Genomic DNA, 26248 nt, shown 5'->3' with positions numbered 1-26248 from the left:
GATAGTTCCACGGGAGTAGTCTGCTCTTTTTGGATCCATCCCCCTTTTTTTCGCTCATGCACCTCGTTGGCTACTCTTTTACCCTGCTACCTAATTAATATCCACTCGTCTTTGTACCTTTCCCCGTTGTGTAGAGCTGTCACAGATTAATAATGTCTCGGTGATGTCGGTAGAGCCTCAGAGACGCTATTCTGATATTTTCCAATCGTTGCCAACTCGCTTGTGAGCCCCGCTAAAAACGAGGCATTAGCAGCTGACATATTCTCCTTATCTCAAACAATCCGGGACAGATACAGGGATACACATGTTACGATAATTTTCTCTGCACTAAAATATATTATATCCATGAACCCATGTGCGCTAACGCTCGTGCGATGGACGCTAGAGACATCCTACTGATGGTCCCACGACATATTGGGCATCAGCAATTCACTTCCCTTAGCTACAGAAGCACGCAAAATCTGCACTGAAACCCACTCTGTAGATTGTTGCTCTGACAATTGTTCATACGACACGCTATTTTGACCATCAGAAACGTTGCTGCTAGACTAAGGATTCATTCAATGATAACACAGATGTGACCTGCGAATCATATCCCACATTTTGATCTGCCTATCGGGACAAGGACCAAAGGGCGTAAATCTCTTCTGAGATGGACTTTCCGTTCCACATGTCACGAGGCCGAATCCCGACCGCGTTTCGTGCGGATGTAGACGAGATGATGCTGTGAAATTCGTATTCAGACCAGGCAACATCCACTAAATGAATTCAATAGAGTGATCCTTGCCCCTGTTAGCCATTGGAAATAATGCCGGATGGTACAGGCTGCTTCCGTGGCAAAATGCACGCGTCAAAGATGATTTTGGTGTGTGATAGACACTGGGTTTCAGCTCCCATCTATCGATGAGTCTCCATCACAGGATCATCATCAGCCTCTTGGAGAAAATAACTTCCGCCCCTCCTTCCGGTCATCATTACTATGGGGATTTGGAAGGATATTCGATGAGCAGCCTGAGGATGGAGCGAAACGGCCTTTGTGAGAGCATTGAGAATATTAGCATTTTAGCAGGCCGAAGCGAGATCGATTGTGGGGTTGGGCAGACGCCATCCAATGACGTCCGGGGAAATGAATGAATTCTTTTGGACGTACAGGATCATGCATGATCCAGACAAACGACTCTAAGCATGGGAACAGCAAATAAGAGATATGGTCCACCTGAGACTAGAACGCCACTCGGATCAGAAATGAGTCAAAGACAATGATAGTATACGCAACATATCTGTCTTATTACAGCTTATTTTTCGCTTACCTCCACTCGGAGTACCGTAGATCAGCCGTCATTCGCTGTAGCTTGGCCCTGAGAAAGTAGCAGCCCAGATATATACACGTGGTAATCCATTGTGGGACAGCAGGACCAGAAGCGGGATGCCAACGAATGATTGCCATGGCGAATGTTAGGACTGGTCGATGTCAGGCAATAATTTCATGTTTTGGATGACAAGGATAAGGAGTACCACTCGTTCGGGTCGAAGCCTTGTCCTCCTTGTTGTTGTTGTATTCGCGTATACATAACACAACAAAACTGCCAAATTCGTTCGTTCTTTATTGTTCGTCCCCCTCTTCTTTTCTGCTAACCACCACCGCTCCCTCTCTTTCCTCTAATGCCTGATACTTCTGCTCCCCAGGTCCCGCAGCCGGCGGCGGCCCCAACCAAGTCCAAACATAGCCATGCATCGTCGACGACCGTCCAGTCTGCACCACGGAAAGTCCGGTTTAACGTCGGTGAGCTCGTCGTGCTTGGTAGACTCTGTGGCATGGTACTTATTCATGCGTAGGAACTCAGTACCAGGTCCTCGATGTCGTTGGCGAAGGCGCGTATGGCATTGTCTGTTCAGCAATGCATCGGCCAAGCGGTCGCAAGGTTGCCATCAAGAAAATTGCGCCTTTCGACCACTCCATGTTCTGTCTGCGGACTCTTAGGGAGCTCAAGCTACTTAAGTTTCTTAGCGAGGCTGGCGTGAGCGAGAATGTATGCATTGTCCGTTTTCTTCTTCACTTCTGTTCTGAATGGCCATCAAAGATCATCTCTATATTGGACATTATCAAGCCGTCGTCGATTGAGTCATTCAAGGAGGTCTATCGTGCGTAGTTTTTTTTCTTTTTTCTTTTCCCCTTTGCACTGCGCTTACGGCTACCGACAGTTATCCAGGAGCTGATGGAGACAGACATGCACCGCGTTATTCGCACGCAAGATCTATCGGATGACCACGCCCAGTATTTCATCTATCAGACCCTTCGGGCTCTTAAAGCCCTCCACTCGGCCGACGTGATACATCGAGACCTCAAGCCGTCAAATTTGTTGCTTAACGCCAACTGCGATCTCAAAGTATGCGACTTCGGTTTAGCACGGTCCGTGAAAACAGCAGAACCCTCGGGTACAGAGACTGGATTCATGACCGAATACGTTGCCACTCGATGGTATCGAGCCCCCGAAATAATGCTTACCTTCAAGCAGTACACAAAAGTGCGTTTTTTCCCTTCCTCAACATCGGATCCTTTTCCTGACAGGCAGAGTCTAGGCCATCGATGTATGGTCCGTAGGCTGTATCTTGGCAGAGATGCTCTCCGGCAAACCCCTCTTCCCTGGACGCGACTATCATCATCAACTCAGTCTTATTCTCGATGTCTTGGGCACCCCTACTCTTGATGAGTTTTACGCCATTACGACCCGGCGATCGCGCGATTACATCCGTGCGCTTCCGTTCCGTAAACGCCGGCCATTCTCCGCCATCTTCCCCAACGCTACCCCCCTCGCAATAGATTTCCTAACAAAAACTCTCGTAACTAGCATTTCTCTATACGGTTCTGCTTCTCGTCTGATCAATCTGTTCAATAGACGTTCGATCCCAAGAAGCGGATATCCGTAGAAGATGCGCTTGCGCATCCCTATTTGGAGGCTTATGTGAGTCGATCCAATCACTTGGAGACGCGTCCGGATATTAATGAACTATTGAACAGCATGATCCCGATGATGAACCGGTTGCACCACCTCTTGACCCCGAGTTCTTCGAGTTCGACTGTTAGTATCTTTCCTCGACCTCTCAGCCTTGACAGCCTAGTGACTTTTTACCGATGCAGTGCACAAGGACGACATCAGCCGCGAGCAGCTGAAAGAACTCCTCTATGAGGAGATCATGACGTTCCGTCCTGCCCCATTTGTATAATTATATCACCTTTTTGTCTAGTACGTCCTGATGCGCCTGGAGTTTGCCGCCCACATATTAACGTATTCTGCTTTCCCCACTCAGCTCTTTGACGATGTAATGTTCTTGCTGTCTTCATGCACGCCATCAGAGATATATATACGGCTCTGTTCTTTAGATCGGACGCCCGCTACCGCCATTGACACGCCTCCCACGGACAACCTCACTCCCTCTTTGTTACCATCTTTTACGTTTCCATTCTTTGGTTTGGGCTATCTCCAGGGCACTAGATGCCTGGATTTCTTGTGCTGAGGCGTTCATGCTGGACAATTCATTCATTTAATCGGGTCTGACGCCGACGGAATCGCTTTTGCTGTGCTGTATGGCTCTCCACAATTCCTTTTACCTATGTTCTGCATGTTACGTATATCTGTACTCCTTCCATTGACGGTTTTTTTCGCTATCTATCGATCACTATTCATAGTACCGCACTTCTTGTATAAAATACCAAAGTATTGAGGAACGCAATCTGGGGTGATATCGACAATCTTGAAAGATTATGCTCGGGCCAGTGATATGGGGAAGGTTTAAGTGCGCACCAATGGAGACCCTCCTGTCAATCAGGCCCTTATGGTGGGAGCCGGTGTGTTGTAAAAAACTGAAATCAATCACATGCTAACGATACAGTAAAGACAGCGCCCAGCATGACTTGGTGGTGTAAGTTAAGACCCATGCGTTGTGCTCAGCAACCCGCGTCCGTCGTGATGCGACCATCCAAGTGGAAAAAAATAAAACCGCTGCTACATCCCTCCGGACGGAAGCGTACCCATAATAAAATTGAAGATCAGCGAACCTCCAATTCAGTTTTTAGGATCATGCACCTTGAACGTGTCGTAAAGGTGCCTTGATGTCGATGAGGGTTCCTTGGGAGATTGTCGGACCGTTGGGAAATCTTTGCTAAGAAGTGATGGGGTTCTCTCGAAGAAGAAAACTATGTACGTTGGGGGGGGGGGGCAGTGCAGGGGGGGAGGCCAGGAGAAAGTTGGTCTTCCTTTGAGGGAGCATGGACCGAACAGTTAGAAAGATGGAGATCACCAATGACCTGAACATACGTACTTACTGCCCCATGGCAAAAATACTGTGGCGCAACATAACGTAGTTGCAAGCGGGGCTAAAGGCTCCAGCCACGTAGCACTTGGAAAAGGAACATTCAAATTTTGTCGTAGAAGCACCATTAGCCAAGCCCTTGCACAAGAAGTCGGGGATATCATAATTCTCTGATACTGCGCGCTCAGCAGTAAACTTTAAGTAGCACGCACGATACATTCAAATTCTGAAACTACGAAGATAAAGTTCAGGAAGGGCTCCAAAAATAAACTGAAGACACTTGCAACGGTCAGTAGAAAAGCACAGCAACATTACGGCTGTCGGTCATGAGTTACGAGCGTTCATTAACATATGCCTTTCCGAGAAAATTTTCGGAGATCAGTACTCACCGGGTCCTCTTTCATGGCATAAGCTCTCATGATCACCAGGAAAGCCACTTGCGCGCTCCCTCCTCCCCAAGCAGCAACAAGACCATTCTTTTTTAGCCCTCTATCGTACATACTAGTTTCAGACTTTTTATTCCATCAAAAACTATGTCCTGGACTCTCTTTAAGGTAATTTCAAGAGGTTCCTGCATACGGTAGTTAACCGAGGGCGGGATTACCTTGTTTGGTGACCCCGCACTTTGAAAACCGGTGCCGCGGCATCAGTTGAGCGGCAGGCCAGGCCAGGCCACCCACCGTTCGAGTGAAAGTCCGCGGATTTGACCTGCTCCACCAGCAAAACTGGCAACACCCTTGATGCAACGTTTCGAACGATACTATTGTCCCTTCAACGTCCGTTAAAGTGAGGCTTGATCGATTGAGCCTCACCAAGGCGCCGCTGAGATTGATTCTTCAAAAATTCCAAGTCTTCTCAAAGCGTTCAAGTTCATGGGACCTCATCGACATCAGTTTGTTGCCAAAGTGCACCGTTGGGCCTCTTCTGAGCCGTTCTATACGATCATCTAGTCACTGAGAGTGTTTGATACGTTCCCTCTCGGGTAGCTTCCCTTTTGTCGCACCATTTCACTTCCAGCACGGCGATATCATCCCGCAGGGTTTCGACAATGTAGGGAAACCATCCTCCTCCTGCTCAGTGCTGACCAGACCACAGTAAAAGAATGCAGTCCGAGGATCATCACTCATCATACAGAGATGATGGCGACTGAATAAGATGAGATACGAATGTTCTTCCATGCCACAGATACTTAGCGACAGAAGGAAGTGGCCTATGTTCCGTTGAATAGGTGCCTTTAGACTGACATCTGATCGACTCAATTGAACGATGAATGGGACTTGTAACTTGATGACTCGGAGTCTGTTCTGTGATCGATGAAATATGCAAAGATCGAACGTATGAGCCTAGCCGATACAGTGGAGATAGGAAGATCATATTAGAGAGATCTAGCGACCTTCAATGATACAAACGTGCAGGAAACCCCACAGCGAGTCCTCGATATGTACTTCTCTATCGTTAGGACTTGGGCTACTTCAATCTGGCTTTTGATAGATCTGGAATGTGTTTGTGTGAATGGCCGACAGGATTCGGCAAAAACGAGGACCGAAATTCGTCGACTGGACACGCTAGTGATCGGGTATGGCGTTGCGAATTTCAGGAGGAGGCCAATTTCGACTTTAGAATTTGTGCTGCCAGCTCTCGGCTCTCCAGCAATGAAGATACATCATGAGTGAGGACTCTGTAGTACCGCAATCCATCGAACAACCCGATACCAAGCAAGATATGACCGACCCGAGGTTGAATTGGCCCACAACACCTAAAGAGGCGATGGACACCATGCACTTGTAACATCTATAAGTGTTTCATGCATAGGCGATGAGTCTAACCGCCACAGAATGATAGATGAAGTGTTTGAGCACAACGGGAGAGCTGATGGAAGAAAGCGCAGCAGAGTTACTGACGCCCAACACCTTCTATACCAGACAAATCATCATCGTTCTGAGTAGTGCGTGAAGTGGAACCTTTGGGCCCACAGGACAGCCTCCAGAATGAAGATTTCAAAACTCCACCAAAACTATGTCGCGTTTCCGGCGAGCAGCGCTTGAAATGTTTTGCACTGGACAGTAATCATATGCGGATGCCTGAAAGACAGTGTCACTCTCGATTGGAACCACGAAGTCAACGGACAAATACTTGAGGCGAAGTTCACCCGAGATTTTTTCCGCAAGGTTTACCGACGGCACCAGATTCTTCCGCTACTGCTTGCATTGAGATGGCGCCCTAAGCGCATGGCTATACTTTGCGAGCGCCTCATCGATACCGATTTTTGACTCGAAGACAGGTAGAAGATGCACTGACCTGATCCTTAAGAGAGAACGTCGGAGTAGCGGGATCATCACGAGAAACATCGGATCCCTCGTCTTGATGCGGCACCACACAGCAACTGCTTGCTTGATAGCATACTCGGTTCTTGAGGCTGACGAGAAGATATAATGAAGATACAATGCATTTGAGAAGAAAATTAGAAAATTAAAATCAAGGAAACGGTAACCTATGCATCATCGTCATCCTCCACCTCTTCAATCTTTGTTCTTCGACTAGCAGAGGAGGGTGAAGTATCGGACGTCTCGGCGGGTATCTCAGCAGTACTGCCATTGCTTGAGGCTTTAGTTTTCCCTTTGTCGGACTTTTCTCCCTTCTCGCTCTTCTTCTTCTTGGACTTCTTCTTCGGAATGTCCCACTCCCACAAAGGTATAAATGATTCAACCTGCAACATGCTCAGCCATGGTGACGTTTCAAACAAAAAAACACACGCACGAATCCAACATCAGCAAACAGTTTCGGAAATATCCAAATGCCTGGACTGGCGACGATGACGGTGATGATGTAGAATATGAGTCGTAGGATGGCAATGATGAAAAAGAGGCCTATGAGACCGAGCATCCCAATGCTGAGATACCAAACGCCCAATCGCATGATTGGCGGCCACAAGGGAAACATGACACCGGCGAGCATAATCGCAACCATTGCCGCTCCTCCGGCATAGGTCGTCCACTGTGATCCAGCATAGAACCATGCGTAGTACTCGTCGGGCGCGAATCGCTGCTCTTGGATGATTTGCATGCTTTTCGGCGATGACGACGAGGAACCTGACGGCCCGCCACGCTGGACAAGAAGGAAAAAAGCAAAAGAGTTGACGGCGCGCAGTACAGTCTTGGCTTCCTCTTCGTTGCCTATCGTCGGCATCCCCTTTTTCTTCTGGTATGCCGGTGAAAGAAGTGCCTTTACTGCAGACTTTCCTGCACAAGGACTTCAATACCAACGAACAGAGGTATGAGGAAAATACACAACATACCTTTGAAATAATCTACCCGCTTTCCATTCAGTGCACCGACCCTAACCTTCATTCCAGCCTCCCCACTCCGCAGAAATTGAGCGACTTTTTTTAGCTCGGGCGGCGCCTTGGCTTGGTGTTCCATTATTTGGGAAGAAATATATAATATCTGGATCGGAAAACAATGGCGGGTATGTCGAGAGTGAAGAAGAAGAAAAAATAGATGTTGTGGTGAGTGCTGGCAGTTCAGGATAAAGGATGCTGGCCAGACACGTCACGTCACGTTGCAATTTGGTTTGTCACGTGGAGTTCTGTGGCTGTGCCGAATCCCAAGGCGTCGTCGAGATTGTTATAAAGTTGATTAGTCATCACCCCCTTCACTATATACTTGCTACCCTTCCCTCTAGGCAATAAACTCTACCTTCCCCGAAAACCCTGGAAGAAGCAGCTTCGACTTCCATTCTACCCTGTGTCAATCGGAGGACTGTCCGTCGGCTACATTGAAGTTGAACACAAGTGATTGACGACAGCCGAACTTGCGATACGTCTTGAAGACAAGAATGGAGAAACTAGCTTTGATGAAGGACATCTTTAGCAAATATTTGGAGCAGATCAGGGGAGTCCCACCCTTGGGGCCGCCTGATGAGACAGAGAATCCAACCCAATCTTCACCTGCTTCGGTTCCCTTCGAGGAGATGGCTAAATATCACTACCCGCTCTACTTTGATCCCGACCAGGATGCAGCTTCTTTCCCACGGACACTTTGCGAAGCCCGCGTCTCCAACGGACATAGCCTTCTCAGTGCGTTAAAGGTTGACACAGAGAATCCAACCCAATCTTCACCTCCTTCGTTTTCTCACAACTATCCATATAACTACCCATCCCACTTTGATTCCAAGCAGCATGCAGCTTCTTTCCCATGGATGTCTTCGGAAGACCACCTCTCCAACGGACATAGCCTTCTCAGCGCGTACAAGGTGACCTCGCCCTATAGATATGGCTTCCCTTCATCATTTCTCTCGGAACTTGCCTTCAATTCTGGCGCGACACCATCTATCTCACTACTGCAGCCCTCAACACCGTCTATGTGCATCAACGTAAGGGATTTCATAATGCTTTCACCGTTCGCAGCATCCCCTTCAAGCAAGAAGCGTAAACGCCTACAGTCTGACTTGTAGGTGTCCTCAGCCTCTCACTTGTACACGGGGTCTTCGAGCGGTGCACCACGGTCGTGATCCGAATCCTCCCATCACGAAGACGACGAATCGGATTCTGGTTCGGTCTATTGTCCTAGTCCTGTTAGGAGCAGGTTGTGTAGTGCAGCGGGAGAAGCTAGGTCTGGAGTCGAAGGTCAAAAGCTGTAGCATTATAAATAGTATGTGATACATACCTGGAGTCGTCGACCTTTGAAATCCAGTATTGGTGTTGGATTAGCAAGCAGGAGCTCCGTCGTATCCCGCCGGCCGAGCTCGATAACCCCTTCATGTTGGGATGGACAATATATACTGAATACTATCTGTCGAGCACCCTCACCGTGTTTCTGCTTATCGCTACGCTGTGTAAGGGTGAGTATCTACTTCTATTACTTCGTATATCTTACTGACTAGTATCCTGTAGTCTACATTAAAGCTAACAGTGTATTCTAATAGATCCTATGAACGCACATCATTTTCTTAGAATTGGTAGTTACAATTATGTAAGATAAGAGCGACATGGAGGGTGTTCTACTTCAACAAGTCCAGGACCTTTGACCCCGACGCCCAAAAGGAGACAGTGGAGAAGAGCTGACGGTCATTGCGAATGGCAGTAAGAAAATTCACAGAAGGAGAGTCGCTGTTGCTCCAGAGTTTCGTGAAGGCGGCCAGACTGTAGCAACGTCTCACCAAACTCGGTGGTGAGTGCCTCTCCCCACAGGTACGATAATGTCAAATTGGTATAAGTTTATTTGACATACTTAGTCAGTGCAGCGGGAGCAGAGCTAGGGCTCCTTCGAATTAGCGCACTCCGTCTGACAACTAAAACAGGGTAAGCGGACACAGAGATAATAATGAGATACCCATGTCATGTAGTCAGACCAGTATGGTACCGAGCAGCACTTCAAGTTTTCCGCGCCTAAAATAACGATATCAATGCCGGTGAAAACTGTGCTTTGATCCTCCTACATTTTACCTGGGATGATTTGCATCAGTCGTCGAATTCTTACACAGATATGGATCTCACCTCATAGGCAAATCCGCCACCTAATGAATGACGATGAGTATGACACGGTCAAGCATTCCAAAAAGCAAATGTACATTCTTCACCAAGAAGTGGCGCTGTTGGATGTGCCTCCTCCCTGGTAGCACATGTAGACGCCAAGGCGCTTGATAGGGCAAGGGTGGAGATGAAAGTTGCCAAAACGAGGGTCTTCATGTAGAAGGCGTCGTCAATGGAGTAATCGGTCACATTGCGGCCTCATTATACAAGACACTTCTACCTGTAGTACTGAATGAAGGCCTATCTTTGGCTTACGAGTGGTCATAAGCATACCCACCGTCATGCCTTCAACCATGCCGACAAAAGTTGCACCGTGCAATGATGAAACACATCTTGGCATACGTCTCCATGAAGTTTCCAGACCGACCCACACGCCTCAGTTGAATTAGATGCTCCACCCACCATCACGGTCTCGACACAGGTACATTTCGGATCCTTGGAACGGTGATCGTTCGAAAGCTAAGATGGCCTTAGTACAGGTAAGCATCAAGAGATCACTATGACCTCAGCGGTCTCGATAAGAAGAGTTCAATCCATATATTGCTTGGTTCCCTCGAGACTAAAACAAGTCAAGTGAGTCGATACATAAGATCAGTGACCTAGAGAAATAATGTACCTGTTATTTTATTGATATATTCTGTTAGTATATTGTGAGATTTGGTTTTCACGGCTTTAATGCCACATTCTACTTATAGCCATTTACCGCTTACTTTATACTTCGACATTTCGTACCTATCTTTACTGGACTCCAACCCCCCACTGTCCCTACTCTGTATGACGGAATATACCCTCCCTTCGAGTCCAATGCGCCCTCCTTCTGAACCATCAGCACCTAGACTCCAACATATACACCGTTTCTTCAATGCTTCTTGCGGCGCGAAAGAAGTCATGTATCATCAACACTTAATTTCCCAAGTCTTCAGCTTGCAGCCGGAGCAAGGAATTTGTTGATGGAATGAGGGTTGGAAACATCGCCGGCAGAACCGGGCCGGTATCAACGACAAATTTCGTCAGACACCATCACGTCGCGCACTGGCAGGCCGTTTCCCCAATCTTAATGCAGGCAACCCTATGGCGACAATGCATAATTACTTGCTTTACTCTAAGCAAGAGTTCCTTTCTTTGCTTGCCGGCGACGTAGGAAAGGCGAACCATGTCATTAGCTTCGTAATACCGGTAGGTATCCGGGCCTTCAAGTTTGTTCAGAACCTCAGGTAGTATTGGAATTGCCTATCACAGCTTCGGACCGTTCACATCTTGCCGGCGGATTCGTTATCATTATCACTTCGGTACCGCTTGGGCACCACCGGCATTCGCACTTCACAAGAAGGCTCCCTTGGGCCATTGCTGCGTCAGGCCAGCATGTCATCAAGGCTCCCGGTAACAAAGGAGGGCCCCGCAGACCCACTTAATGGCCATACTTCCGGGGCTTACAAGCATACTTATTCTATTTCAAATGGCCCTGCCAGAGGTGGTGTTGCTTCAGCTGCTCTGTATCTAGATTGAGTGTGTGTGATAGGGACGTACCTGAAGTCAGGCTTTCAAGCTTCAGACCCTAAAACTCCATGTACCTGCGACATCGGAATAGGGTTTCCGATACGGGAGGAGCACATGTCAAGGTAAGTATGTCTTTTGTTCCACCTTAAAAGTTACTCTCAAAGTTCCCTTGCCGCGCAGAAACACTCGCTTACCCGTATGCTGTTCCTTGATACAGATGTTACATGATGTCCTTACACAATATTAAGTTATTCATGGTAATGAACTCGGACTTATCGCCTGGTATTGGGTCGTTTCGGATGCGGATGAACCAAGCTTTGACCTCAGAGAACTCGCTAAGCACCTAGCGAAGACTTGTTTACTGCCATTGCTTGCGCATTTTCTCTCGCATTCTTCCTGGTACTGGCATAGGTAAGGAGATAATGTTGAGAGAGGTGGTTGAAGGGCTCCTCCACGGGTACGTGCTATACTTCTCTTCATCAAGGTTTCGCTGTCTCAGCCACCTGCGTGAAGTCTCGCTCCGAAATTCACGCGATCAATCCAAGGGCACGCGTCTGCTTATATACGCATCGATAGCGGCAAGGAGGTTTCCATTTAGTTAGCCTCAAGTCGAGGCCTGGTCAGTCGGAATTGTCACTGAAGCAGTCATTTGCTGCAATGATGTTCTCGGAGGACTTTGAACGGCGTGAACGCAGCTTAGGTGAACGTATGTCTCTGGGTACTCGGCGTCGACTCGTTTTTGTGAAGCACCTTCATATCGCTTGAACTATAAAGCCATGCGACTCCAGACGAGACCCCAGAGACAGAGTCCGATATCTCCAGCTGACACTGTGATGACAATGGAACAGGAACCACTTGCCAGCTGCTTTAGAATCGAATGTACAAGCGGCAGAAGAACATAAAAAACGATATTCGTTCGGGGGGGATCGAAAACCGTGATGAACGCCGACCAGACCCACGGTTGTATCTACGGTGTGGAGAAGGATCGAAGAGAAAGCCTCTTCCACCCATGACAGAGAACTCGGGTTCAGGGTGACATCAGAGGCACGCCCCCTGCAAGCCCGTGGTACCCTGTGGCGCCAGAGAGATGAGCTTCGCTAAATCATCGACCACTGCGATTGCAGTTTCTGCGGAATTTGCCGGTGAATCAGAGACTAATCCGTCTTTCGTGCACCCGCGCTACATCGTCTAGGCATTCGCTAATCTATTGCTGTTTGTTTTCATCCTACTCGGAGTCACATTGGAAAAATCGATGCCCGTGGATGTCCAGGTTCGCAGCATCCGATGTGCCGTACCCCCGAATCGTAGCTCAGACTTGATATTTCACCACACAATCATCATCAGGCTGGTTAATAGTAGGACTTCGAAAACGTACAGCCATGCTCCTCTGTCTCCACACTGGGCGCCTAGAACATCTGCACTTCTTCCGGTCTTTGGGGCATCCCTGACTTTCTTTCTGGCTATTAATTAGCTTCGATATCGACTCCACTCACATTGATGCGCCACTCCGACCCTAACCAATGAGCACCTGACGCTTACAGCTCAAATGGTCCAGCATGTACCGCAACAACACACCTCTGATTCGGACGACATATCTCAATCCGGGATAATGTGTGTCCCGTTTGTTTTGAACTGCTCCACGGTTCGCCCATCGGCCCGTGCGATGACACATCTGCTTCATCTACGAATCGATCTACCTTTGGCACGCTCATTTACTGTTAAGGCCAATTTGTCTCTTCAGACGTGGAAGCTGTTATGGCGGCTCCGAATGTCTTCCCAAATATTGACGACCGCCGAAAGATATAATGTACTTTGAAAGCATTTGGTCCCAGCCGTGTGATCGGACATCGCTCTGTTCGACTACTTCTGCACTTCCACTCGGTCGCAATTCGATGAGGATGAACCGGATGCTGAAGGTTCTTGTCTTCAAAGTGGTTTGGAAGGACCTGTTTGGGTCGAGTGACACAAGTCATAAGACGTGTCGTTTCACATTTCGCGTGAGTCTCATGAAACGATCTATAGCATTGAAAATTGTCTTCCTCGGGACCTCAGATTCACATCTATTCACATGAGGAGCATTCGGGGTAATTTAAGGGTCGGATCGGTGCCCGCACTAGTGTAGGCCCCAAAAACGTCTGCACCTATAAAAGACTCTGTAGACTACTTCGGAACTACTCACATCTGCACGTCCTTCTCCCCATTCCTGCGTTCTAGTCGTATCACCGATGCCTCCTGGTGAAGCTACATATATCTGGGATGTCGCCGGCACGAAGAAATTCTGGGCAAAGGGGGAATACTGTGTTCATTGGATCATAGTACACGGAAAGCCTACTATGTTTACTTTTGAATGTCTTCAAGACCGTAAGTCTCCTTAGTTTTAACTCTTTATCGACTCTGTTGATATATTGGCCGCATAGATACTATCTCAGAAGGTACTCGCGTGGGTCTTTTCATGCTTTCTTCGTAACTTCGAACTCTTGACCTATTCTTGTCAGCCCGTTCCTGGGAGAACTACCGCCTTTTGGACCCCATATGACCCTAAATGAGAAGGGGGGGGGTGGGTTCCTCTTTCGCCGGCTTTATCGATATCATGTAAGTAATGACGGTAATGTTCGTTGTATGGTCCACACAGTTCTGATTTGTTGTTGGTGGTAGCTTCTTGTTTTGACCGTTGAAATTGCTTTGTTAATTAGATCATGAGCAGCCCTTATCGATCAATGAATGTCACCTGTACCTGTACTAGTAAGGTATGATAGAGACGTCCACGGACCTGTGCCTGTGCTGCCCATGGCCTATCTTTTCCAATCTTTGCGCTGAGGACCGTTAAGTTTCCAAATTTGTATATTTGTAACCGACCATTTGGAGAAGGTGGTCAGGCGATGCTGGGTAAGAGTACGGTCCCAATATAGCACCGATCGAATGGGCAATCAATGTTGGAGGACCGGACTCCGAGGAATCGAGAGACCACTGTGACATTAGAGCCTTATGCGACAGAACAATAACGAGTGGTGCCACTACCGTCTGCCGGATTATAAAACATGAGCACACCTGTGACCGTCAACATGGCATCCAGTCGTCCCGCTATTTCTAGCGCCATTAAAAGGCCCTCGATCGACGAAGCAACACTCAAGTCCCGCATTGGGAAACACCTCTCCGACGAGTGCACAAAACTCGTTCCCTTCGAACAATGTACGTAGTCAGTTGCCGCCAAGCATATTTTCAATTTTCACCTTGAGATTATGGGAACTTGAAGGTGGGCACCATATGGTCAGTCCTGGGATTCGGAAGCCATGCTCGCATCGAATTTCACTGACTAGTTTTCCCAGACTTATATTGCTCATATGGGAAAGCGACAACCAGCGCTGTTCATTCGAGTCCAATGGTCCATTCTAAAACATGCCGGCTGCGGATTGGCCTTCCCATCTACCATGCGCTCTGAGGTACGCAGAAATGTGCGGTGGAAGACTTCCTCTGATTTATGACTAGGTTTCCACCATCCGTTTCCTGAAATCCAGGACCAAAATTCCTGTTCCTGAGATTTTAGTTCACGACCTGGACGCTGATGGGAAAGTCGGAGGTGAATGGATGATCATGGAATATGTACGTCCTGGGGCATCGTTATAGGAAAATATTCACTGAGATACTGGATAGGTCGATGGAGAGAACCTTTCTACAATATGGAGGTCCCTCGATACGAAGCAGTGCGAACAGGTTTGCTTGGCTATGGCGGATGTATGGGTGCAGATAATCAGCAACACTTTTAATTCTATTGGAAGCATATACGAGAGAAATGGAGGGGAGTTCATGATCGGACCCATGACGCGCCTAGCTTCAAACCGGACCAGCTCCATTGCCCCGCCACAACTTGAGAAATGTGGTCCATTCTCAAGCGTGAAGAGCTGGTTACTAGCGACTGCACGGCGAGACTTGGATTACATGGAAGCACCTGAAGACGCCGATACCTCCTCCCGATGTCAGCATTTCATCGACGACGTCGTTTCCAAAATCGAGCATTTTTCCTTCCCTTATCCAGACTTACCTCTCGTCCTCGAGCATATAGACTTCGCTCCGCGGAACATTTTGGTGAGCCGGACGGACCCGACGAAGATAGTAGCAGTTATTGACTGGGAGGGATCGCGCTCCGTGCCAATGTGGGCTGCTAATCCAAATTTTACATTCCCCCCGGAATCAGTGACGGAGGAAGAAAGGAAACGCTTGCTCACGCTGCTGACGAACCGTATAATCTCTCAGGTTCCTGCATGGGAGAGAGCTATAGGGGAGGAACTTCAACCTCTGCGAATCTTGTATGATCGCGCGACATATAGCAAAGTCGATCCTAGTGTACTGCCTCATGCTCCATATCTAGCCATGTCAGCTTCATATTGAACTTCTAACCAGAATGAAAGAATCTGGAATTTGAATTTCCAGATCACTCTCACGTCGATGTCGGTGGGTCTGTAACTCTGTACAGACGGACGAACACCTACTTCATTGTTCGAGTAGTATCCTCTGTGATAGTAAGCCGGAGTCTTTGTAGATCAAGGGGATGTATCGTCGCAAGTTGAATCCGGACCGCTCCTGGCCGTTGATAATCATGCCGAATTGAAAAATTCCCTTGACTCCAAGGTTTACACGTTTGACGGTTAGCACTTTCTCAAAACAACGTCCTTTGCTTCTATACCATATGGTCCGACGAAGAGCAGCACAATCTTCACACAGGAGTGCCATTGTCGCAACGAATCCTGCTCCTTCAATCCTTTCCGTCAGAAATTTCACCCACGAGAACTTCTTTGTCGTGTATTCGGAAGGATCGACTGGCTTGTTGGTATCTCCATAGCCTAACATCGTTGGAGCGACCACACGAAAGCCCATTTGCACCCAGGGTTTCACCTGGTATCTCCAGCTGTATCTGATAATCCAGCATTATAAGATTCAAAACGTATCGAAGAATGTCACAATTCATCGTCACCAAAGGTCGGGGAAACCGTGTATACAGAGAAGTGTCGTAGTTTGAGAATGAAATGTTTCTGGAAGTTGGTCAACGAAGTGGTACGTGCGACCAGTTGAAAGCCGCTCGTTTCTGTGGCTAGCTGGATTGCTAGGATCCATACTGGAAGAGAGAAGAGACGGCGTTTATTCTACTGTGGGTCGTGGATTAAGTAGTATCTGGGTAGTCTTGCCGACCCCGGTGATCTGTGTTGTTGCAGGTAAAAGCAACATGATGGCAGTAGCACCTGAGTATCAGTTTCTGGAGTACTGGAATTCTTTCACAAACAGATATTCCTTTTTTTCAAAATGAAACAGATAGACAAAGCGGTATCCTGCCTGTTGACCGCTCAGGCTGAATGTTTGCTGCTGGATATCCTCAGGCCAGGCTCGCCGCTCGGCATGTGATCCAAAGAATTTTGGCATTGGTGAATTTGTCCTTGATGCTGAGCTCCAGGCGCCGTTCAACGTTCTGTTGTGAAACTCACCGAGCGGACGGCTATGCAACGAAGCGCTAACGGGAAACCGGCCCGATATCCGCAAAAAAATTAATTATCTGTATCTTTGACTTTATCGTGCGACTACACTTGGTAATGATATCTTGACTGTGCGAGTCCTTTATTTATATATCTCTTTGCAGCAAACCACCACCACTTCTTGTTCAGACCATGTTCAAAGCTCGCTTCATCCCGTTAAATGTGTCCCAGGCCTTGAAACGGTCCTCTCATTCTCTTGTCATCTCTGCTACACAGGACTCCGCTATCATCTTTGGAGGTGAACTCCAGCCACGCATTCCAGTGGACAATGTATTGCATAAAATTGACCTTCCTTCGGGAAACTACGGCTTGGGGAACGTGCTGACTCCAGCGTCTGCACCTCCTCCCCGAGTGGGATCTGCATTGGCATTCACCAAGGAAAGCCTGTGGATATGGGGAGGCCGTGGAGGCATTTCCATGGAGTGTCTTCCAGAAAAGGGGGACGTCTGGCGTTTCAAATCTGACGAGTGGACTCGGGTTGAATGCGATGGAGAGCCTCCGCAAGATAGATCCTACCATGTAATGGTGTCTTATAAAGAGGTACTTGGATTTATCATTATGTATCTCTTCCCCTCAGCGACTCCCATTTTCAGGACCTATACGTGCATGCGGGCTGTCCCGCGACAGGCCGTCTCTCAGATCTTTATCGTCTTTCTCTGGCTTCACCAAAGCCTGTGTGGACTAGATTGGCGGACGCTCCGGGCCCTGGACGTGGTGGTACCGTCCTCGGAGTTGTTCCTGCGCTCTCTTCCTTTATACGCTGGGGAGGATTCGCGGGATACGAGCTCGGTGGTCCGCTCGACATATACCACATCCCCACAAACACCTGGCATTCAGTCGACGTCGCAGGAGAGCAGCCGGCAAAGCGCAGTGTTCATGTCCTTGTTGGCCTTAAAGGAGCTCCTCGAAGTGACGGAATTGTCGCGCTCATGTTGTTTGGTGAAGGAGAAGCTAGTGATCTTGGACATGCTGGCGCTGGGGTATATGCTAACTAACATTCAGTTATCCATCGATCTCACTAAGACCTTGACCACAGAAATTCCACGATGACGTATGGGCCCTCGTCAAGGTGCCACTGACCGAATTAACGGAAGGCTGGTCATGGGAAAAGATCGTTATTCCAGAAGGTCGCGACAAGCCACAAGCACGCGGCTGGTTTGCAGCTGATGCCTGGTCGGAAGGGAAGGTGGTGTTTCAGGGTGGACTGAACACCGACAACGAAAGGCTCGGTGACGCGTGGATTCTTGAGGTTGAAAAGATTTAAATGTGAGAAAAATGTTAGTATTCGTGAAGAATTGTACATGTACTGGTTTTACTCGTTCTTCTTCCCAATGACTCGGTAAACCCACTCGACGTGGATGAGGTGTCCGCGGCTCTTGTAGACATAAACGCCGTAAAGAAGCCCTCCGAAGAAAACGACAACCCAGGACACAAGTCCTGCCCAGCGAAACTGTTGAGGTTCAGAAAGGATCATAGTCAAGACGTATTTCTATTTCGACTGTCAGCGAGGGTTATGTTTCCCAGAGATATATCACCGAACCAGCATATCAAACGTGTTCATGAGGGAATACTGCAGAGCTGTGAGGGTGTTCCTTCGCTGCACAACGACGTTAGTAAAAGGCAAACGAAACCCTTTGCAGAGAACCCTTACAGGATGGTGCTCAAGGGCTTCTTGTAGGATTTGCAACTACGAAAGGAGACAATAAATTTTGAAAGTCGTGAAACGTAGCGAGAAGTGAACTTACCTGCGCCAAGTCGAACATCCAGAGTCCTACACGTGAGAGCGCCATTCCTGCGTTCGCCGTAAGCCCAGCAACATCACTGGACCAGGAACATGATACGACGTACCTCCAAAGAGCATCGCGTTGTTATACGCCGGTCCGTGGCCGATTCCCGTGGGAATACCGATGTACAACGCCAGCACCGTGGGCACTAAAGTAATGACCTCCAACCTTTAAGACGGTCAGCACTGCACAATCATGCGAGTAGGTGCAGCGCTACCAGATAGACCAAGCTCCAGACCGAACTAAGCCAATTTTACGCTCGACGTGGGGAAGAAGGATCGTTCCAATGAGGCCAGTTACAGTACAGATTGCTCTCATGCCTGCGATGAAAGGACTTTCGAGCGGTGTTGATTTGTGAATGCTATGGAAGCAGAAGAAGAAATATGCCTACTCATTCCAGTCTCTAGCGGCTTTGAGGTAGGATCTGTACAAAAATTCATCAGCTCATGAAACATTGTGATCAAAGAGAACCATACAGAAATGTTCCATCGAACGATAGAACGGTGAGGTATATACTAAAAGAATGTTCAGCTTTGTCAACAGTGCGAATAAAGGCAGAGATTGAACCTCGAGATGGACAATGATGCTGAAGAAAGGCGTCAGACAAACATGTAGTCATATGCTTATGCACACTTACTGTAAAACACAGGAAAATGAGAGAACTCCTGCCAATCCCGAAAGGTAGGTCTGGGATCGACCCAGCGTCTGAATGAGAACTTCTGGTTGTGCTTTTTCTGGTCTCCGTTTCGGCTATGCACCAAACGCTGCTGGTATTCGGACTCCAGGGCAGGGAATATCTTATACACGACATGAGATAATGGAATCTGAAGTAGATGAATTTAGTTTTGGCGTCTGTGATAGAGGAAACGAGTACTTCGATAGTAACAGTGACGACGGCCATACCGCACAAGAAAGCTGCTGCAAAGCGGTAGGAAACTGCGGTCGTCAGCATGGAGACGAAGAGCGGGGATATCAATTTGCATATCAAGTCCTGTAGTGGGAAGATGAGCGTCAAATCGAAGCGACTGAGGAAGACGCCGGACTGTACGACGCAACCAAGTATTTATTTTCATCAGGCGCTCAGTATCGCCATCTCCGATGGTAGTGGCCCAATCTCTCTCCATGCTGATCTAGCGTATTCATTACAGTCAATGACCAATCACAGCTCGATTATCACAATTACAGACCTGGATGCACACAGTGGCCAGCTTGATGATAATGCCAGATACCACAATGGCAGTGAAGAGGGCCCATATAGGGCCTTGGGCATTTTTACCTTGGGATCCGGCCTCTAGGAGTTTATCGATATAAAAGACAGCTGTGAATGCTGCATATGCGCCTGCGGTAGCAACCTTTTGGAAGAATATCGCCAGTTGGAGGATGTGTAATCGGTGCTGCTTGTCCACTAGATGTCCCATCCATCCCGATAACTGTGAGATAGTCAGATACAAACGATAATACCATATTCCTTGAGGACGGACAATGATCGCGACACCAGTGGTACAAAACCCGAATATAGATGCAGGAAGCAGGGTAGAACGGAAAATCTGGATGAGGAAGAGGTATGCAGCGAACTAAGAGATGGAAGCTAATTAACGGGTTGCATGAAGAATGCGGCAGGTAATCAACCCTTACCTCGAAACAGCGGTCCCCCCAGGTGCTGAACGAAGTGAATAAACATTTCGATACAGGATGAAGATCCCCATACCTTGAGAAATGAAGGGAAGTAAGTAAAGCCAGGGATTTTGTACGGATCGGATGGATTTGTGACGGTAAAGCCGAGGCGTCATGTTCCAAGTCATTAGGAAAGGAAACATTATGTCGAGACGATATTGATTGTAGCTCATCGGGGGTGTCCCTGCGGACAGAGCATATTTCTGATAATTGCATGTTATCGGTTTGATCCATGGACTCTCCTTGGATGGTCATGGAGAATTGCTGAGAGAAGTGGGCCGATGTTGACATAAGTATCGGACAAGAGGTCTGCCAAGAATTTCTGGCTCGTGGGGAATGGGAAACAGGTGTTTTTGTGTCGTAAAAGTTCTCAATAGTCTCAACCTTGTGGATGTCATATTTCCAGTCCGGACATTATTCCACGCTGATCATGAGTTCGAGTTGACAAGCGTCCCAAGGAAATTTTTAGAGGTCCGGCCCGGATAGCCGAAGGGCGGAGCCTGAAAAACAACCTCTATTTGCTACTCCCATTCTTCTATTTCTTGCAGAGCGCAGTCAGAATCACGTATCTGTTTACCGAGAGCAAAAAGATAAGGATTTTCGGGAGGATATCTGTGATTGTATGTCTGAATATTAATTCGACAACCGACTAACGATGAGTCAGCAGATTCAAAGGGTCCTCATCGCCGGTCCCATATCCAGGAGAAGCCCCGGGATGGTATTGTTCTCTGCTATTCAGTCGTAGCATTGTTGTCTCTTCAAATCAATTATCTAATTCTCGTCTGAAGATGCAGCGAGAGTTACCGGATAGTCCCAAACAAACATGGCCATACCAGGAGCAATCAGATAGAAGAACAGCTGTTCTTTACGATATCTTTCAATGGTGCCGATGAGCGGGGCGAAGACATCAGACACACTACTAGAATATATGGTCGCCAGAGCTAGAAATGCCTCAGAATAGGTATGTTAATGTTTCTTTTCTCCGTGAGTCCGAGTCGCTTAGATTTTCACCAGTTACTAAAAGCCAATCAAGCCGCTTATCCCTTTGGGGTAGACGTCGCTCTTGTCATGTAAACATCCGATTGGACGCGTTGCAAAAAAACATGAGCACTGTTAATGTTAACGTTGATGATGCTCAGCGGCTCCCGTGACTAGCCTTCATTCCAAGATGAGACAGGCCTGCAGTCTTCACAACCTTGTCACTGAATCTCATCTCAGTCCTGGGTCGCTTTGACACAATAAATGTCAGTAGATTTTACTAGTGCCGTTGAGGAACCCTACGCGACTAGACCGGGTTCAGATCATCATTGACACCTCCCGAGTACATTGTTCAACCATTGCGCCATTTCCACTAAATTCTAGGCATTTATTAGGAGACAATGTCGATTTCGACGTGTCACGGGTCTTTCTTCGCGCGGCACCTAGATTCAAACTTCGACTTTTTCAAGTCGATCAAGCCTACATACAGTAGCGGATGGTAACCCACGGTTACACTTTGATCGAGTCTATACGGTGCCGGACGAATATAATATATTGGCTGCTTTGTCCACCTCCGAACCACCCGACGTGTATTTGTGGAAGCGGATGCATCGTTGGTTGAATCAGATTTAACACCCGGAGAACGTTTCAGCCTCGCTCCTTTTAAGTATTACTTACTCGACTTGCGAAGCAGGGGTGGGGCCGTTGAGCAAGTGCAAATTCCACTGTACTTCTTTCAGCACCTTTTCGTCCAATTGTGTTCGACCTAATCCTCGATCTTAGGGAAGATATCCCGCAATAGAGGTTAACCGAATGTACACCGATGGAAAGAACTTTGATATCCGGTTTTTTCCGTCAGCCACACCACTACCGCCTGCCGAGCTGACTTGAAGAAGCAATAAGGATGGATAATTTTGAACTGCCACCGTTATTGATCCACCGTCCAGGTCACTTAACCGGGGGTATACCCAACGACGAGTCTCGACTGTTGTTCTTTATGCGCTTACCCCGGAAATTAGGGTGGGGCTGTATTGGGGGAGACGATTTAGCCTTGTCTGACATAGCCGTTGTAGTCACGGGATGCTGATGGCCATACAGCGCTGCGTATGGCTTTGGCAGTCTTCCGTCAACCGCGTGCTCTCAAAGCCGAGACTAAATCCGACCCGGGTGGTATGACTCAGGTATTCTAATTTGGCCCATTCAATATGTACAGCGATTCCCTAGGGCGCGTCTTTTTCAGGTCTTTTCGAGCGGCACTTATAGGTGTGGTTGTTGATGGTCAACCACAATAAAATACCCGATGCCACTGACCCGCCCTTTTTCAGCGCATAAAATCTCTCGTAACGACACACGTTCGGTGACAACCACATAACGTTTGTCTCGTGGTTGGTAATTAGGGGTGCCTTCAAACAGCGAAAGTCGGCGAAATGCGCTACCACAAGCGGAACATTACTGTTCGCACTGTGATTGGCTACCCGCATATATCATTGGCTGACAGCGGATCCGCTCAATTTCCCGACTCGTCATTGGCTATACGAAGGGCAGTATATGGTGTCATACCTGTCCCTCGTTCGAGAAACATATGGAGGTCGAGGCCTATACAAACGTTATAAATGGGCATCAGACGGCGCCTGGAGAGCACAACAGAAACATTCTCGTCGTAGCTCGTAGCCCTTCACTGCATACCAGCACCCACTCACTACAATGGTCTTAAAACACATCGACCCCGCCACTCTAGATGACCTCCAAACACGCGTCCAGTACCTCCGCGACTTCATTGAATTCACACAGGCCGACGCTGACGCGCTTCACGCGGCCAAACCCGTCGTCGCCACCCTAGTCCCTGACCTCGTCGATCGCGTCTACAACAAACTGCTGTCCTTTGACATCACCGCAGCGGCGTTCACGCCCAAGCAGACTGGGCAGGAAGGTGCCGACGAGTCGGAGGCGAAGGTTGAGGAGCTCAATCATGATCATTCTAATATCAAGTTCCGGAAGGACTTTTTGAGGGGATACTTGGTGAAGCTCGTTAGTCTGGACTATGAGAAGCCAGAGGCGTGGGCGTATTTAGACAAGGTTGGCATTATGCACACCGGGGTCCCGGGGTTTGCCCACAGGAAAAAGAAGCCCGCGTTGAGGGTTGAGTACATCCACTGTGGTTTGCTGCTGGGTAAGCCGTTCAGCATGTTTCATTGACTTGATCGTGACTCCACCGTACTTCTAGGCTTGGTGGAAGACATGCTGGTTGATGCCGTTATCCTCCATCCTGATATTGATCTGAAAACCAAGCACGCTGTTTGCCGGGCCGTGAACAAGGTACATATACGAACCTATCCTCCGAGAAGTGGTCTGATTTTGGTTTTGAAGTTGATTTGGATTCAGAATGATCTTTTTGCGCGGCATTATGTTGAGGACGAGCAGGTAACGGCGGCTAAGCTTGCAGGGAACTGAAAACGTCATGAGTTGTGCCGTTGGGATGTTGGAGGGCCAACTATGCCCCGTTTCCTATAGCATCTGTTCTGCTGTGTGCGCTGCCGATTGTGCCATTACTATGTAAATCTCCCCTCACCAATGTAATTTAGTTTTTGTGATGCTGGAATTCCATGCATAATAAGTACGATGCGACCAAATGCTCTTCCACTTCAAACTAAAAAGAGACTGAGTCTGCAGCAAGTATATACTTCGGTGTCCAGGCATAGAAATAGCTAAGTTCATTATTAAAATCTTAAGAAGTTGACAGCCACCATTCGACTACTAACATCCCTCAGCAGAGGGCCATTCCGACTTCCCAGAAGCCAATACGCACCTCGAGCTAGCAAGCTTTCGTCAAACGTGCTACCTTCCATTCATCTACACCTCTCCCAGTCTTCTTAAGAGTGGCGAAACCATCAATAAAAACAACGTCCAAGCCAAATGTGGCGACCAGCCGGGTAACATCCTCCCGCGTCTTCTGACTCGATGGAGGGATCGTCATTTCCAAAGGTCCCTGAGCATTATTCACAAACGTTCTCAGTAAAGAGACAGGGCCGAAAATTCGATATCAGGGAATGGCTCCGCGGACGGAGGGAGCTCTGATGGGGCAGCGGTACTCCTCCTCCTCCGCTTCTTCCGGCGTCGCTTGGGCACCGCAAGGACTGTATCTAACTTCTTTTTGCTGACAATATACTTGCCCTTGATCTTCTTGTGTAGTATCATCCGGTCCCCGTCCTTATGGGTTCTGATCCTGAGATGAAACACATTGGCCAGAGCGACGACGCGTCGATCTGTCGTGTGTGGGATTGAGAAAGCCGTGGCTTCCGCATCGTCGATGAACGCGCGCAAGCACTGCTCGAACGCCTGGATATCAGATATTCGTCCGTAGTTTGGGCCTCCTTCAAGTATAAGCTGTGCGGCTCGGAAACTGGGATGACTCTCCGTCAATAACCGCTTAACTGATACTTCATCGATATTCTGGCTCGTAGTGTTTTCTGTTCGAGTCAATCGAACATAGGGACTGGAAGGCGTCTCGGAACAAATGAGCCCGAAAGCGTGGCTAAGCAAGAAGACGGAGAGCTTCCTAGCGTTGTCCAGACAATATAGTGTCATCGACGTTAGGCCTTGGGCATCGACGACGAATTCACGGATCTCCTGCTCAAGAATGCGGGTCTGATGTTGAGATTCTCTAGAGGAAGGACCTGGGTCCTCCCCATCAGACGGTGGTGGTGAGTCTGGAGGTGTTTCTGCATCGTCGTCATCTTCTTTCCTGGACCTCTTCCCATTGCTATTAAGAACATCCGCCACATCGGCCTCGCTGACGACAAAGAGACCCTGGGTCTTTTTTGTCAAGACGATAGCATCCGATTCTGGTGTGATAGCCAGCGAAAACACGGCAGCGAGCTGAAAAACTTCAGAAGAAAATGCACTCTTGGGGATGGCCATCGAGCGGGGACCATCAATGTCGGCAACAAATGAACGAAGCTCATTTGTGATAGAGTGAAGATTGGCGAAGGGGTCTTCAACAACAGATTGCGCGGTTGGAGCTGTGGCACGATGCGTCCTCAAGAAGAGGCGCTTCTCTTTATTCACGGCCTTTCTCCTTTTCTCCCTCAGGACCATTTCCAGATCTTGCTCATTGATTACGGTGGTAGACCATTTAAACTTCTTGGACTTTGTCAAAAGAACACCGTCCTCTCGTTCAGTTACGTTCACCCTGAACCGCTGGCACAACTCGTGTATCCTTGAGACTCTCTGTACACGAACCGACTCTGGGCCATTCGGATCTGCAATCCATATTCGCAGCTTCTTCGCCAGGGCCCGAATGGGGGTGTGGAGAAGATCTCCATATATGATATGCCTAACCTCGTCTTCGTCAACGATGGTGGGAGCGTCTATCGGGAGAGTGAACCGGGCATGCCGAGTACCACGAGGGTCACTGAAATTCAGATAAAATATAGTGCCAAGGGCATAAACCGCGTCTTCAATTTTCTCGTCTTTACACGCGATTTCGAGGCAGCCACTAGCATTACTATGGCGGTTTTCATTAGATATGAAAGCGCGCATTTGATCGGCAATGGATTCAAGATCTGTGAACCGATCCATTGGTTCACTTGAAGATGACGCCACAGAAAAACCGGCGTGGGTTGGCGAGACGGCGGAGACGCTGTCATCAGAGATGTATTCGGTATCTTTCCAGTCTAGTGCGATGTAAGTGTAATCGAAAAAAGGCGGGATTTCGTCTACCTGAAGTTGCCTCAAAATTTGACATCTTGCAAGCAATTATATGACTAAAAGTCGCTTGACAAGTACATGTAAAGGCCTAGGAGCGTGGGTCAGAACTTGGGTAGCATCAGAATGTTATATCAGTTTAGCAGTACCTGCAGAATATCGATTTGAAAGGTAGATATATGTCAATCGGGAGTAGTTTGCGATGTGAGGTGGTACGGCACGACCACGAGTTGCAATGTTTAAGTTAG

The 26248-nt window shown here is 48.2% G+C and overlaps 13 protein-coding genes across 13 annotated transcripts; 8 read left to right on the top strand and 5 right to left on the bottom strand.

Moving 5' to 3' along the window:
• The first annotated feature begins 1507 nt into the window (after positions 1 to 1507).
• On the top strand, positions 1508 to 3517 carry BT62DRAFT_937373 (mitogen-activated protein kinase). The gene is made up of 9 exons (XM_043187311.1): positions 1508 to 1783; positions 1837 to 2030; positions 2082 to 2142; positions 2203 to 2525; positions 2581 to 2841; positions 2898 to 2963; positions 3020 to 3080; positions 3140 to 3258; positions 3284 to 3517. Exons 1-8 carry the CDS (start codon positions 1663 to 1665, stop codon positions 3223 to 3225), a joined length of 1173 nt encoding a protein of 390 aa, XP_043034635.1. The 5' UTR covers positions 1508 to 1662; the 3' UTR covers positions 3226 to 3258; positions 3284 to 3517.
• Positions 3518 to 6802: 3285 nt separating this feature from the next.
• On the bottom strand, positions 6803 to 7730 carry BT62DRAFT_909056 (translocation protein; the record flags this gene model as incomplete). The annotated part of the gene is made up of 3 exons (XM_043183732.1): positions 6803 to 7018; positions 7069 to 7550; positions 7607 to 7730. The coding sequence occupies 3 exons, from the start codon at positions 7728 to 7730 to the stop codon at positions 6803 to 6805; spliced, it is 822 nt and encodes a 273-aa protein (XP_043034634.1).
• Positions 7731 to 7965: 235 nt separating this feature from the next.
• BT62DRAFT_1080322 (uncharacterized protein) lies at positions 7966 to 9010 on the top strand. The gene has a single exon (XM_043179574.1). The coding sequence runs from the start codon at positions 8146 to 8148 to the stop codon at positions 8761 to 8763; it is 618 nt and encodes a 205-aa protein (XP_043034633.1). The 5' UTR covers positions 7966 to 8145; the 3' UTR covers positions 8764 to 9010.
• BT62DRAFT_1011934 (uncharacterized protein) lies at positions 8885 to 10136 on the bottom strand (the record flags this gene model as incomplete). Its single annotated transcript, XM_043177843.1, has 7 exons — positions 8885 to 8917; positions 8976 to 9140; positions 9589 to 9600; positions 9672 to 9743; positions 9806 to 9825; positions 9880 to 10038; positions 10097 to 10136. The coding sequence occupies 7 exons, from the start codon at positions 10134 to 10136 to the stop codon at positions 8885 to 8887; spliced, it is 501 nt and encodes a 166-aa protein (XP_043034632.1).
• A 689-nt stretch (positions 10137 to 10825) lies between these two features.
• Positions 10826 to 11978, top strand: BT62DRAFT_551443 (uncharacterized protein). The gene is made up of 6 exons (XM_043181353.1): positions 10826 to 11017; positions 11081 to 11312; positions 11361 to 11460; positions 11519 to 11534; positions 11587 to 11795; positions 11852 to 11978. Exons 1-5 carry the CDS (start codon positions 10913 to 10915, stop codon positions 11683 to 11685), a joined length of 552 nt encoding a protein of 183 aa, XP_043034631.1. The 5' UTR covers positions 10826 to 10912; the 3' UTR covers positions 11686 to 11795; positions 11852 to 11978.
• A 906-nt stretch (positions 11979 to 12884) lies between these two features.
• BT62DRAFT_1011932 (uncharacterized protein) lies at positions 12885 to 13884 on the top strand (the record flags this gene model as incomplete). The annotated part of the gene is made up of 4 exons (XM_043177842.1): positions 12885 to 13145; positions 13498 to 13699; positions 13756 to 13778; positions 13834 to 13884. The coding sequence occupies 4 exons, from the start codon at positions 12885 to 12887 to the stop codon at positions 13882 to 13884; spliced, it is 537 nt and encodes a 178-aa protein (XP_043034630.1).
• A 478-nt stretch (positions 13885 to 14362) lies between these two features.
• BT62DRAFT_937370 (uncharacterized protein) lies at positions 14363 to 15736 on the top strand. Its single transcript, XM_043187310.1, has 4 exons — positions 14363 to 14605; positions 14665 to 14778; positions 14825 to 14938; positions 14990 to 15736. The coding sequence occupies exons 1-4, from the start codon at positions 14603 to 14605 to the stop codon at positions 15722 to 15724; spliced, it is 966 nt and encodes a 321-aa protein (XP_043034629.1). The 5' UTR covers positions 14363 to 14602; the 3' UTR covers positions 15725 to 15736.
• Positions 15737 to 15826: 90 nt separating this feature from the next.
• On the bottom strand, positions 15827 to 16210 carry BT62DRAFT_1011930 (uncharacterized protein; the record flags this gene model as incomplete). Its single annotated transcript, XM_043177841.1, has 1 exon — positions 15827 to 16210. The coding sequence occupies one exon, from the start codon at positions 16208 to 16210 to the stop codon at positions 15827 to 15829; it is 384 nt and encodes a 127-aa protein (XP_043034628.1).
• Positions 16211 to 16992: 782 nt separating this feature from the next.
• BT62DRAFT_923541 (uncharacterized protein) lies at positions 16993 to 18124 on the top strand (the record flags this gene model as incomplete). The annotated part of the gene is made up of 3 exons (XM_043184527.1): positions 16993 to 17400; positions 17454 to 17840; positions 17897 to 18124. The coding sequence occupies 3 exons, from the start codon at positions 16993 to 16995 to the stop codon at positions 18122 to 18124; spliced, it is 1023 nt and encodes a 340-aa protein (XP_043034627.1).
• Positions 18024 to 20767, bottom strand: BT62DRAFT_937368 (uncharacterized protein). Its single transcript, XM_043187309.1, has 16 exons — positions 20353 to 20767; positions 20280 to 20304; positions 20126 to 20218; positions 19832 to 20074; positions 19688 to 19774; positions 19519 to 19635; positions 19282 to 19468; positions 19212 to 19230; positions 19121 to 19159; positions 19036 to 19068; positions 18862 to 18978; positions 18709 to 18812; positions 18606 to 18652; positions 18512 to 18547; positions 18401 to 18457; positions 18024 to 18349 (listed from the first exon to the last, which is right to left on the bottom strand). The coding sequence occupies exons 1-16, from the start codon at positions 20571 to 20573 to the stop codon at positions 18173 to 18175; spliced, it is 1602 nt and encodes a 533-aa protein (XP_043034626.1). The 5' UTR covers positions 20574 to 20767; the 3' UTR covers positions 18024 to 18172.
• A 930-nt stretch (positions 20768 to 21697) lies between these two features.
• Positions 21698 to 22909, top strand: BT62DRAFT_1011927 (uncharacterized protein; the record flags this gene model as incomplete). Its single annotated transcript, XM_043177840.1, has 6 exons — positions 21698 to 21795; positions 22244 to 22316; positions 22370 to 22466; positions 22521 to 22567; positions 22622 to 22636; positions 22694 to 22909. The coding sequence occupies 6 exons, from the start codon at positions 21698 to 21700 to the stop codon at positions 22907 to 22909; spliced, it is 546 nt and encodes a 181-aa protein (XP_043034625.1).
• BT62DRAFT_551174 (uncharacterized protein) lies at positions 22693 to 24079 on the top strand. Its single transcript, XM_043181352.1, has 5 exons — positions 22693 to 23466; positions 23521 to 23612; positions 23664 to 23822; positions 23879 to 23910; positions 23960 to 24079. The coding sequence occupies exons 1-3, from the start codon at positions 23001 to 23003 to the stop codon at positions 23745 to 23747; spliced, it is 642 nt and encodes a 213-aa protein (XP_043034624.1). The 5' UTR covers positions 22693 to 23000; the 3' UTR covers positions 23748 to 23822; positions 23879 to 23910; positions 23960 to 24079.
• Positions 23958 to 26220, bottom strand: BT62DRAFT_997335 (uncharacterized protein). The gene is made up of 3 exons (XM_043190644.1): positions 26150 to 26220; positions 26016 to 26091; positions 23958 to 25969 (listed from the first exon to the last, which is right to left on the bottom strand). The coding sequence occupies exons 2-3, from the start codon at positions 26038 to 26040 to the stop codon at positions 24306 to 24308; spliced, it is 1689 nt and encodes a 562-aa protein (XP_043034623.1). The 5' UTR covers positions 26041 to 26091; positions 26150 to 26220; the 3' UTR covers positions 23958 to 24305.
• Between the last annotated feature and the right edge of the window lie 28 nt (positions 26221 to 26248).

Source organism: Guyanagaster necrorhizus, assembly GCF_019112545.1.
Source record: "Guyanagaster necrorhizus MCA 3950 unplaced genomic scaffold BT62scaffold_41, whole genome shotgun sequence".
NCBI lineage: Eukaryota > Fungi > Basidiomycota > Agaricomycetes > Agaricales > Physalacriaceae > Guyanagaster > Guyanagaster necrorhizus.
Note: the sequence above shows the minus strand (reverse complement) of the source record. Positions and strands in the feature narration are given on the sequence as shown.

Excerpts from the sequence above, each read along its gene's own strand:
- BT62DRAFT_937373 (XM_043187311.1), top strand. The coding sequence starts at position 1,663 with ATGCCTGATACTTCTGCTCCCCAGGTCCCGCAGCCGGCGGCGGCCCCA. Across the intron at positions 2,964-3,019 it reads ATCCCTATTTGGAGGCTTAT|CATGATCCCGATGATGAACC; the intron begins GTGAGTCGATCC and ends ACTATTGAACAG. Across the intron at positions 3,081-3,139 it reads CGAGTTCTTCGAGTTCGACT|TGCACAAGGACGACATCAGC; the intron begins GTTAGTATCTTT and ends TTACCGATGCAG.
- BT62DRAFT_1080322 (XM_043179574.1), top strand. The coding sequence starts at position 8,146 with ATGGAGAAACTAGCTTTGATGAAGGACATCTTTAGCAAATATTTGGAG.
- BT62DRAFT_551443 (XM_043181353.1), top strand. The coding sequence starts at position 10,913 with ATGGCGACAATGCATAATTACTTGCTTTACTCTAAGCAAGAGTTCCTT. Across the intron at positions 11,018-11,080 it reads TCATTAGCTTCGTAATACCG|CTTCGGACCGTTCACATCTT; the intron begins GTAGGTATCCGG and ends TGCCTATCACAG. Across the intron at positions 11,313-11,360 it reads TTCAAATGGCCCTGCCAGAG|GGACGTACCTGAAGTCAGGC; the intron begins GTGGTGTTGCTT and ends TGTGTGTGATAG.
- BT62DRAFT_937370 (XM_043187310.1), top strand. Across the intron at positions 14,779-14,824 it reads CATCTACCATGCGCTCTGAG|GTTTCCACCATCCGTTTCCT; the intron begins GTACGCAGAAAT and ends ATTTATGACTAG. Across the intron at positions 14,939-14,989 it reads AATGGATGATCATGGAATAT|GTCGATGGAGAGAACCTTTC; the intron begins GTACGTCCTGGG and ends GATACTGGATAG.
- BT62DRAFT_937368 (XM_043187309.1), bottom strand. The coding sequence starts at position 20,573 with ATGACCATCCAAGGAGAGTCCATGGATCAAACCGATAACATGCAATTA. Across the intron at positions 20,305-20,352 it reads ACTTCCCTTCATTTCTCAAG|CACCTGGGGGGACCGCTGTT; the intron begins GTATGGGGATCT and ends CACTTCGTTCAG. Across the intron at positions 18,653-18,708 it reads CAACGCGATGCTCTTTGGAG|GAATGGCGCTCTCACGTGTA; the intron begins GTACGTCGTATC and ends CGGCGAACGCAG.
- BT62DRAFT_551174 (XM_043181352.1), top strand. The coding sequence starts at position 23,001 with ATGGTCTTAAAACACATCGACCCCGCCACTCTAGATGACCTCCAAACA. Across the intron at positions 23,467-23,520 it reads CCACTGTGGTTTGCTGCTGG|GCTTGGTGGAAGACATGCTG; the intron begins GTAAGCCGTTCA and ends CCGTACTTCTAG. Across the intron at positions 23,613-23,663 it reads TTTGCCGGGCCGTGAACAAG|TTGATTTGGATTCAGAATGA; the intron begins GTACATATACGA and ends TTGGTTTTGAAG.
- BT62DRAFT_997335 (XM_043190644.1), bottom strand. The coding sequence starts at position 26,040 with ATGTCAAATTTTGAGGCAACTTCAG. Across the intron at positions 25,970-26,015 it reads AAATTTTGAGGCAACTTCAG|ACTGGAAAGATACCGAATAC; the intron begins GTAGACGAAATC and ends ACATCGCACTAG.